General features: G+C 32.1%; 1 protein-coding gene across 5 annotated transcripts in view; it reads left to right on the forward strand.

Moving 5' to 3' along the window:
- The window catches only part of LOC128236012 (uncharacterized), a 28,504-nt gene extending 18,454 nt beyond the window's left edge, over nt 1-10,050 (forward strand). For 3 of the 5 annotated variants that reach the window (XM_052950798.1, XM_052950797.1, XM_052950801.1), the window contains one exon: nt 4,290-10,050. In XM_052950798.1, coding sequence (XP_052806758.1) covers nt 4,290-4,511 — 222 coding nt within the window. In that variant the 3' untranslated portion in view covers nt 4,512-10,050. Of the gene's footprint in view, nt 1-154; nt 3,855-4,289 lie in introns of those variants that run through there. The other 2 variants (XM_052950800.1, XM_052950799.1) reach the window with 1 other exon arrangement.
- Nucleotides 10,051-12,128: the final 2,078 nt, after the last annotated feature.

The following is a 12,128-nucleotide window of genomic DNA, read 5'->3' on the forward strand; positions in this document are numbered from 1 at the left end:
ATGAAAGATATATCATAGACTGGCATGGCATTTGGATTTGCATTGCATGAAAAAAAAACACAAGCATATCAGCATTGTTATTAGTCTGCTGTGTTTTCTTCGGTATGGCTACAAGTTGTAACTGCTGCTGACATATTTTTCATTTTCCTTAAAGCCTCGTGATACGTATGAAGAATCGAACGATAGTGAAGACGGTCATCATGCTCCGAAGCCTGCCCCCCGGCAACCTCGAGGAGGCCCTAAAAACGGTTCCGAGTTACACTACGCAGAATTGGACTTGAATACTGGGCTTCGCAAACAGACTCGGCAAAATAGAAATGATAGAGTCGAATATGCAGAAGTGGAGTTCTGATAGATGTAACAATATATTTGTGAGCTTGTGATAATCTGCAATAAGTTCCATTATATCACACTGGATGGTTGTCAGGCTTGGAAAACATATGAACATAAGTGTTTTAAATCTGATGTCTGTTGTAATAAGAATGTGCGTTTAATAAGAATTTGCGTTTTAAACATAATTTTTAGATAAACAAAAAAAGAAATGTTATTTTTGATTATTCTTGTTACAAGTGATTAGTTTCACTGAATACTTTTATTCTCTTGAGAAAGATTTATCGATAATATATATGTAATCCATTTAAGTTTAAATGTTTATCATCGATATCTTTCTTTCAGAAATGTTTGTCAACTTGTATTTATGAACACATTCAGGTGTTATATCATTCCAGACTTCATTTTTGAAAGTTTAACATAGTTGTAAATTTAAACATTCCATTCATAGACAAGTGACATTATTTGCTTTATATTGTACATTCCTGAGAGAGAAATTAACTTACAAGATTTGTTTCCGAAAATTTTGTTACCTTGTTTAAAATGTATTAATTTTGTTATATTTGTATATTGCTTTAATTTTCTTATTTTCCTGTGTTTGATGTCATTTTGAATTATTATTCAAAAAATCAATTTATGACTCACTTAAATTGGTTACAAAATCTTCTGAATATTTATTTCTTAATTCATCCTTAAATAATTAGAATACAGGCTTAAATCACTAAATGAGTAATTTTATGGCTGTTTCATTTGAAATCTATTTTGAAATACGTTTGTATTTATACCATCATATTTTATATCCTTATTTTAAGGTGTGTTTTTGAAGGAGTCATGCGCTGACTGTATCATCATTACCCGAAGTTTAAAAACATTTATTTATTATATGGCGCATGTATAAATTTTCTATTTTTGATATTTATAAGTCATTATACCTTTTTAGACAGCAAAATACTATGTGGAAATGCACTATTTGTAAACCAATTTGGTCAATGTAACTAAGCAGTTATTATGTTTTCACAGATAGCTCTATTTATTCAATTCAAACATTTCATCTGAGGGGCCTTATCTTATCAACGAGTGTCATTGCAGCATGTGATCATATTGATCCATTCCTTCAGTTATCAGTGGTCACAAGGGAAATTGAGAATGATTATATAATTATTATTCTCTTAAAATTCATATCAAAAATTGTCAAAACTTGACCCTGGCGTTCAATAATTTAGATACAAACATTGGGTGGTGTGTAACCTAAGAGTAATATTTTTAGTTTAAAAAAATGGTTGTATGTAACCGTAACTTGGTTTAAGGTTTATAGTCAACAAAATGCCTGACAAATTTTCAGTCCCAAATGTTTAGTTGTTTTGAGTAAGACAAGCATTATTAAATCTCTAGGAACTGTGGAAAAAAAGTCAGGGAATCCGCATGTCTTTAAGAGCATTATCTTAGAAGTGTGTTACAAGAACAAACACTTGGGCATAAAGAGTAAGGTTGTTTCCACTAACATGACCGACCATATTTTTTTCCTCCTGCAACCCTACACTCTTTTTGAGGTAGTGTGGATTCTTTTTCGTAATATCAAAAAAGTAAGTTAATTTTAAGTGAAAATGTTGAAATTGACCATTTTATATTTTTAAAACTTTCCACAGTACTTAGCTTTGTACCCTTATATAATATGTTGGTTCAGTGCGGAACCCCGGTCCTCAAAAAGGAAAAAATAGTTATGCCTACCAACCGACCCTATATATGTAAGTGGAAGCAAAGAACTTGGGGGGGGGGGCCTTATTTCAAATTTTGTGAGATATATCACTAATAACGCAAAAATGTGCCTTATTATCCACTTGCGTTGAAAATTTAAAATGATACTCACACAATAAATATCACAGGATCACTTAAAAATTGTAAAGTTTATATCTGTTCAAATGTAATGATACAATGCAATATTCAAGTTGTTGTACCCCCAGTTAACAATTATTTGTCAAGTGGGTTTCATGGAATGAGATTGAAGTGGTTGTATTCCATGCACCATGTGCTTTCCATATATTGTCTGTCAAACCATATGCTCAATCAACAGCCATTTGATTCTGTCAGAAGATCACGAGCTACTTTACTTTGCACGTGTTCATTTGTATGAGAATTATGATGAAATGTGTAATATAGGGAATACTTGTTTGTTTCAGTGTTATACTGTGATATATATTTCACTGGTTGAGCCCCAAAAGCTTTATTTCACGAGTGGTGTAACAAGGTGAAATATCTTGGGATATTACACTGAAACAAATATAGATTTTTCTTTTTATCATATGCCTTAAAAATAAATAAAAGAGAAATAAGATGATAGTTTTTTAGAAAAGCGTGCCAAACTGACTATAGATTTTAATTTAACATCATTTATGAAATGACATTGATGAATTTGAGTCCTGCAAGCCCTATGCGAGCTGATGTTTGATTTGAAATATGTATTTCACTGGCTTAAATTTTAAAGCCGAAAAATATCAAATTGTCATTTCACTGTTGAAATATCATTTTTATTTCAGGGCTATTTCCATTTAAACATATAACCCCCGGGGGGATTAGGCACTTTTAAATTATGCCACCCCCCTACAGAAGCAAATTTACCCTTGTAGGGTCCAAATAAGCAAAAAAAAGACACCCACCTATATACTATTTAAATAATTGCCTTCCTCCGTGGGTTATGTTTTACTGGTCCAGGAATACCCTCATTGATAAATCTCTATAAATCACAGGAAACTATATAATGAATAAGTCTCTTTGGGCAACAAGTTCTTAGAATTTTTGATATAACTGGACCAATTATGCTGCACCTTGTAGTTTACAGTGCTTCATTTCAGTTTGAACAATTTTAAATTTGATATTGAAAACGAGAATTTTTTACTTTATACTAAATCTAACGGGGAATGAAGCTATTGTTGAAATCACAAGATGAAAACAGTGGAGCAAAACTTTATATTCAGGAATTTATTAATCTCATAGCATGCCATTTAATGTGATATATATACACTTCACATATATTATATGTAAATATTTCTTAGATTACTTGATACTTAACAAACTTTTGCATGACTTCTGTAAAATGTCAGAATATTCTGTCATTGACAGAAAATTAGGTCTTCCATTTAACAGTGATGTGATGTCTTTTTGTATAAGAATTGTTGTATAAGAATTGATAGAGATTGTATGAAATATGTCTTAAGATTTTTTATTGCACAATCCTTTAAGATTTTTGATAAAAAGAACAAGAAATTTCATTTCAAAAGTGAAATATCAATTCAGGAATTGTAATACAGCTTTTTTGCTTGTTGTATTCATTTGATATTTTTTCTGTGTACAATTTTTATTTTTTACTGTTGAATGCATCATTATAACTATTTGTAATCAAGATTGCCATTATCCTTGTTATCACTTGTAAAAATATATTATCATTCCAATTCATAACAAATTATTATACTTGATTCGTTACAGTTTTTTCTATGAAGTATTTTATTTTTGAATAAATATGAAATATATATTACTCTTTTCATAGGTACATACATTATTATGTACACAAATGTACTCTAAATTTGTTTGCTTTGACACTGTGGAGATAACTTACACAATGATTATAAGTTTTTTGACAGTGAACAATATAAGTTTTGTCAGTGTAACATCATCATCATCAATTGCAAAAGTGTAAGTTTACTGTGTCTTATATGTTGAAGACTATGATCCATCATTTTCTTCCTTAAATGTTTAATTAAAATTGGAGGCATTCCTTTGCTGACTGGTACAAAGATATTTAATTATTCAAGAAATTCATACTTAGACATTAAGTTAATTGATACAAGGACTGGCAGGATCAATGATAGTTACAATTTAATTCTTATAAAACATGTATTGAAATACTAAAAGGAACATTTTTTCAGTTAACATTGTAAATAAATTGTGTCCCTTTGTATCTGCAGGGCCATGAAAACAGAGGTCTGGACGAGCCGCACGAGTCTAGTCGCCACCACCACCGCTATGACAACGCAAACGACGGGTATGAAAGGAACGGGAGAAAGAACCATGCGATGGACCGTGACGATGACGACGATTACCACAGCCGAGATGGTTCCCCGTCTTTTGGTCATTCCAACCATATGGGCATTGACCCAGTTCATGGTTCAATAGGCACTGGTGTGTAAGGGGATGGGGAACTTGAGGACATACACCCTCTCTTGGTTACCACCCCTTTTCCACCTGAACTTTTGTCACCTATAGCATTGACTGAAAAAATGACACATCTAATGTTATGCACATTTCACATTCCAAGATTCGAACATTGCGTTGTGTCTTATACATATCTATCTTTATCATGCTGTGTTGAAATGCTGACTTAGCATGTTTTAATGTTCAGGGAAATGTTAGGGACTCCAGGTTTGTGTTAAGGAAAGACTGTTTGATTTGAGTGTTATACTTCTTTAGTTAAATGTTTAGATCCACAATTATACAATTTTAAGGATGACTTAACTGATGAAAAGAAAATGTCAAGTCTGTAGTTTTGCAGCTTTTTGACACAGAGTGTGCGTTTTGAAAAGTATATAAGTTGTGACACAAAAACATATCAGTTGATCATTTTTCAGGTACAATGAAAATCATTTGTGTAAACTATGGTATATAATGTGCTTCAATATAAAACATGCCGATGTATATAATTATTGTTGATAGACTGTGTTTAGCCTGTAAGGCCATGGAAAGAGTCCCTGTGATAGAGGTTTTTTAATTTGAAGTTCAGGTTTCTTGACGTTTGCGACATTGTCTGTGAGATATTACGGTAATGTTAACGAGAATTTTGAACATAAGATCTGTAAGAAGTAGTTCCTTTTTCTGTAATACAACAGTTTAGGGCTTATTAAGATAACTTAGAGTTTACGTTATGGTTCAGGTGGTATAATGTCCACCTGTTTAAGAAGTGCTCAGGTTGAGCCCTGCAAATGACATGTACTCTTTGGCGTAGAAAAGGGACACTTTAACTGGTTGCTAACGAAGACATTGACCAGTGTAATAAAATCAAATCTTATAAGCTAAGAAAATCCATAAATGATTACATAATTGTCACATAATTGTCACAGCACTAACAACCAAATACGAGGACTGTGGGTCATGTTACTGTTTTGTACTATGTTGTCAAGGAAAATGTTGAATTAGTAGCCCAACAGTATAAGTGAAAAGCTTTGTAATTTTTCTGAAGGGGAAATTATGTAACAGTTACACCTTTTCTACTTGTTACCGTTTCAATATGGGCGTTAAAGGGACTAGACACCAGATGGTCCCAAAATCGGCAAATACAGTATTTCCTCAAATTAAGCCCAGGATTTTCAATTCGAGCTAGTATCACTTTACATGATTAAAAGAATATTTTGTCGCTGTAATGGATGAGTTTACCTGTTTTAAAATAGCACATAATGGTTTCCCAGTTTATTGCTAAGATTCAATGCATTGTTCACTATGATATCAATTAAATGTAAGGTTTTGACAATTTGATTTTTTTTCTTGCAATTGTATCATCTGGTGTCTAAGTCCCTTTAATGTGTATGGAAAAGAAAGAAAACACTTGCACATGGTACAAGATAGTATTATAGCGCCTGTCTCTATCTGTTGCAATTAAGGGCCTGTATTTCAAAGGTTGTGAAATGTGTTTTATCTGTATATAGCAGCTCTTTTATGTATTTTACCACTTTTTATACTGCTTTCCACATTAATTTTATATCTTTGTTGATGATCTGTACCTGTATACGATGTTTTTTAAAATTAGTAGTTTTTGATTTGTTCATATTTGAGTGAAGTTCTGTTACTGTTTATTGTTAATTATACAATTAATTTCAATCCAGCAGATATAAGCTAATAACAGTGATATTTTGTTGTTTGGAAATAAGCTTTTTATCTTCATCTTTGACTTAAAGCTGCACTCTCACAGATTGAATGTTTTGACAACTTTTTTATTTGAAAATGCAGTATTACAAGACTGCTAGACTGCTGACAAAAAATAAATGGCATATTTTTATATTTAAGTTCAAAAATTGATGTTTTATGCATTTTTCTTAAACCTTTACTAATGTTTTAACCCATAAAACATTTATTTTCAATCGGAAATATGAAATCTGCGATCTGATCTTTCGTCAGCAATCTTTTATCATTGGTTTGCAGATATTTACAAAAAGAGTTGCTTTTTCCAAGACAAAAAAAAAAGTTGTAAAAACAGTATATCTATGAGAGTGCAGCTTAAAGATGCAATTTATAGGATCATCTGTTTGCAGTTGCTTATACAACTTGCCATAAATAGTCCATCTCAGCTATTTCAAGTACTCTTGGAATAAAGCAGAAAGATTTCAGCTACTCAAGTCATGCTATTCTCTTGTTGAGTGTATAAAATGTCATGACTCAGTTTTCAACAACTATACTTAATCTGTTGACACAATGAAAAAGACTTGACTGGGATCTATAAATAACACTATTATATGAAGGCTCTGAGCACTTTTCACTAAAAGGAAAAAAAGAAAAACAATTCATTTTACTGTTCAACAGTTTGTATGTTTGTCATCTTTATGTTTACACTAAATTATTGTGTTTGTTTTGTAATCAAGCAGTGTGCACTTAAGTCAATAAATGTATCCATATAACAAATCCAATGTCTAAATATTTAAAGAGATACTTTCACTTGTGACCTTAGAGCAAAATTATCCAATACATTGTTCAGTTATGTTGAAGGTTTTATTGTTCATAATCGTTTGTTCAAACAGATTTGTGTGATCAAAATATTTACTTAGGCCCATAAACTTGTTTGGTTAGGGTAACATCCATTTCAAAAACAGGTAGGGTTAAGAAGGTGTTTTTTTGGTGTGTGTTTTTATTAGGCCTTATATTAGAATGTTATTGACAGCTTTGGAGAATGGAATTAAATCAGTCTTCTGTATGAAGCTTTAAAGCTGCACTCTCACCGATTGAACGTTTGAACAGTTTAAGCCATAAAACATGAGTTTTCAAACGGAAATATGAAAATCTATGATCTGTTTTTTTGTCAGCAATCATATATCATTGGTTTACAGATATTAACGCAAAAATTTGCTCTTTCCAAGACAAAAAATAAAGTTGTAAAAATGGTATATCTGTGAGAGTGCAGCTTTAAAGGTTTTAAACTACATATTAAAACATTCTGCATATATTTTTCTTATAACTGACTATAAAAGCAAAAGGGTTGGCACCTATTTTGTAGGGGAATAACCTGAACCAAATGTATTTTATTTAGGCCTTCGCGTACAAAATGTGCAATGCAAGCCTGGCAAAGGGAAAAAACTGTGTTTAGAGTTTTGTTTTCATATTGAATAATTGTCCATCTTTGAATAGGTTCAAGTCATATTTGCATTTGTTATCATTCAGATATTTATTGTACAAATTTGATCTAGAAAACACTATAGAAATCCATTATGTAGACAAGTCTGAAAGCAAAGACTAAAAAGCAAATAGTACATGGGCAGACCTTTATTAATCTACAACAATGACATGGTTAATATCAGTATCTGAAGTGTTGATACAAGATTGTCAGTGTCACTCTTAGCCTTGGGATGAATTTATGTTTGTCTTTAAAGTAATAGTATGTATATATATATATATATGGTTCTATTATTCCCCAATGTAATTAAGTCTCATATGGGCACTTTTTTAAGTTTATATACAAAATATTGTATATTCCGAAATGATATTATTGCAAAAATACGCAGTACTAGTTATCCTCAGAAGAGTGGAGTACTGTTTGTATTTGTAAGATCTGTAGTTTGGCATTTCAATGGTTTGAAACCCATATGGGTTTGATTTTTTAAAATCTTTTTTATCTTTTTTTTGGTCTTTTATCTTGCAACAATTTGAATGCACAGGTATGAGACATTGTTCTTAAAGGAAATATATGGGATTTAAACCTGTTGATATTCAAAACATACCGATACTGATCAATTTGGACATTACCACTATGATTACTACGCCATGCTTGCAAAGATACATAACCTGGGATATTTTGCAACAGTCTGGTTTTGTTTTATAAAACATTCATAAATTGGGAACAATCTCATATGAAACTAAGGTATAGTAAGCTTTTCATTTTGATCTTCTAAGCGATTAAGTCTGTTGGCTTGGTTTGCAAAGTTCATCGCCATCTTACCGTTTAGAAGCCCCAAAATAAACGCTTACTTTCTTAGTGTTCGGCAGGAAATCCTTTGTGAAACCCTTTATATTAGGTAGTGCACATGTTTATATTGTGCTTCAAAATAGCGGACTTGATAGACTAAATGGTAAATATGGCAGTTTTCGATACTGTATGGAAATGTCGCAACTGTTATCTGCTTAATGTATATTGGGTTGCCAAAGCTAATCTAAGTTATTAAATGTGAATCTGTCCAGCAATCCCAATGGAACAGGCATTAGACTTAACACTAAATCTCATTGGGGGGATAATTGTTGTTGAAGCTTATTTCAAGTGCTAGAAATTTGAATCTGCCTGTTTTAGAGGACAGATTAATGTTAATTGGTGTTTTGGTTTATATAGTTTTATTATCTACCTTTTGTGATAAAAGTAGTTCTGTAGACAATTGATTAGAGATAATAGCAATATCTTGTATATTCAGAATTAGTTGATATAGGTTTTATATTAGATGTGACACTGAAAAGATACATGCATTTTTAAAAATTCAAATAAAAAGATGATAGGTAGTCTTCTATTAAAATGTTTTATATTGATAAATGGAGAACTTGTAAATTACGAGAGAAATATTACATAATTGGTCTATTTGCTCAGAACTTTGTTAAAGTTAACAACATGGTTGAGAACATTGTTGTTAACTTTCAATGGGGATGTTTTTAATGCTGTGCTAGTACATCTATAAGATAAAAGAAGTTCAGCTGAAACAGTTGTCTCAAATCTTGTTAGAATTACTGTAAATCATAATTATATCTGTGAAAAATCCAAAAAGAAATAATTTGAAAGGTAACAACGATGACGTCGAAAATGTTAGTTTTAACAAAGTTCTGAACAATCAGCCCATTCTATTTAAGAAACAGAATAATCATTGCCATAGTATTTTTTCCGCCCATGTATATACACATATTCGTTAATGTCTTATCATAGCCATATTTCTTTTGTAACATAATTATGTATTATTGACATGCAACATGTAAATGTCTCTATATGACCTTTATATTCACATATAAACATATATTTTCACACTGTGTATATTTTCAGTAACTGGTGCCAGTGCTCAAGCTTTGTTTCAATTGTTTATCCAATTCTAAGGATTGTCAGATAATGAACTTTTATGTATTTCAAATGTTTGGAAGTGATGATTCTATTCAAATGGCATAAACTTATATACAAACTTAATGAACATTGCATATCAGCTACATTGTTTTTCATATCTAGGCCACAGCATTGTTTTGCATTTGTTCTATGGATTTGGCCCAGAAAAATTCGAGCCAGTCATAAAAAACAAAACAAAAACCCATCTTGTTTAAACGCAGGGGTATGCATACTGTTTTTGCATTTTCAGGAAAGTATGTGCGATAAATCCGTAAAACGAAACATCAATTTGGTGTGGCCATGTCCATATATTCCCATATTTGTGTTATTAAAGTTTCTAGATCAAAATATCTACACATTGTCAATGACTGTATATAGCAACAATAAATCTATTTTAGACACTATGACTTGTGTTTATATCCGGTTTTTTTTTTTCAAAATTGAGACTTGTGATTTCTGAATCATATCATTGTTTTCCATAATTGATCCAACAACTTTTTTAATGGAAAACATCCGCTCATAGTAGATTTCATAGAATTATTCAGAGGTCAACAACATACTTTTTAACTGGAGTTTGCGTTCCTTAAAAACTGACCTTTTTAAATGTAGGTTTGCGTTCGGTAAGAATTGACTAAAAGAAAAGTGATGCATAACACATATCAAAGGTCTGCGCCATGTGATTTAAGAAAAGAAGATATTCACTTTATAAGTTTATAGGAAACTTGTGGTCCACAGGACGTCGCCATGGGCATAATTTGACCAAACTTGGTGTAGGACTACAGTATGATGCTACATACAAAATTTCACGGGCTTGGCCTAGCGGTTTCAGGCGTGAAGATTTCTTATAAACGTCTGTAGAAAACATGTGATCCCTGGCGGGGCCAGGTTTGACCCAAGGGGCAAGAATTAAACAAACTTGATAGAGGACTACTATATGTTGCTACATACATAGAACCAAGGGTCTGTGCCTAGCGGACTCGGACAAAGATTTTCAAAGATCTCCCTATATAAGTATAAAGGAAACTTGTGAACACCAGCGCGTTGTCAATTTTGTAGCTGTTATTAGACACATTTGGCGGACAAACATTGTATGATGCTACATACAAATTCACGGGTTTTGGCCTAGCGGTTTCAGACAAAAATATTTTTAAAGATGTTCTTATATAAGTCTTTAGAAAAAATTGCGGCCCCGGGATTGGGCCAAGTTTTGACCACAGGGGCACGACTTGAACAAACTTGATAGAGGACCTAGCCATCTCAGAAAAGAAATCCATAGGAATATTGTGAACCCAAGGGTTTGACAAGTTTTGTTCCCAGTGGAAAAAAATGAACAAGCCTGGTGGAGAGCCACTGTATGATGATACATACAAAATATCGAGGGTCTTGGTCTAGCGGTTTCAGACAAGAAGGTTTTCAAAATGATTCTTTTATAAGTCTGTAGGAAAATTGTAACCCCTAGGCGGGGCCAGTTTTGACGCCAGGGGCATTATTTGAACTTGATTGAGTTCAAGGGGTTTGACCGACTTCTCTATAGATATAAGTATGTAAGGGATTTTGTTGAAACAAAATTAATTCCAAACGCTTTTAAGTGGAGACTGTTAGTTGTTGTGTTTAAGATTGTCTAAGATTTCCATACACCTTGGATAAGGATACGTTATTGGAGAGAGACTTGTGTTAGCTATACATTTACGTTTTGTCTTTAGAAACATGAAAAAAGTCTTAATATCTTGAAATGTTTTTGAGTTATGGCCTATGCAAAACATGCATGCCGACAACCACCAAGGCTTATAATCCAGTATTAGTTCAGGGATAAAAACACTTTCATTATCTTATTTTTTTAGGCACATCAAACGCCGATTGAGAAAGAATAGCTTTAAATTGTATTTACAATAAATAAATACACAAAAAAACTCTGAAAGAAGGAAACAGTTGTATTTTTCATGAAAATTGTGCGCCCCATTAACATATCACATACCAACGTTTAGATACATTTTTTTAATCAATGTTTACACTTAACGACAGCATTTTTTCTTTGTCATTGATAAGTTTTTGTTTTATTTTACTTGAACGGGTTAAGCTCGTGAAAGCAAATTAAGCGTCATAATCCTCCGTGTTAAAATATATACAAATAAACGAATTAGATAATAAAATTAGACTAAGCTAATGCTATATAATTCGATTTGTGTTACCGATTAACCTAATTAGTTTAGGTCAGACGTTTAGCTTAAACTATGTATTATATTATAACGCTAACAAGGAGTGACTTAGTACGCACAAATAATTTATATTAGGAAATAAGAAAGCACCGAGATTATTCTTCATACGTTCGACGGATACGTATGTGTTTTACAAGGCACTTACACGACTATCACGTCTCTAATTCTAAGCATGTAATCAACCGAAGCTAGACGGCATGATATATTATTTTATTATGAAATCGCTCGCTTAGACTTGCAATGAATTCGATTGAAATATCATG

The sequence above is a fragment of the Mya arenaria genome, chromosome 5 (genome assembly GCF_026914265.1).
Source record: "Mya arenaria isolate MELC-2E11 chromosome 5, ASM2691426v1".
NCBI classification, from domain to species: domain Eukaryota; kingdom Metazoa; phylum Mollusca; class Bivalvia; order Myida; family Myidae; genus Mya; species Mya arenaria.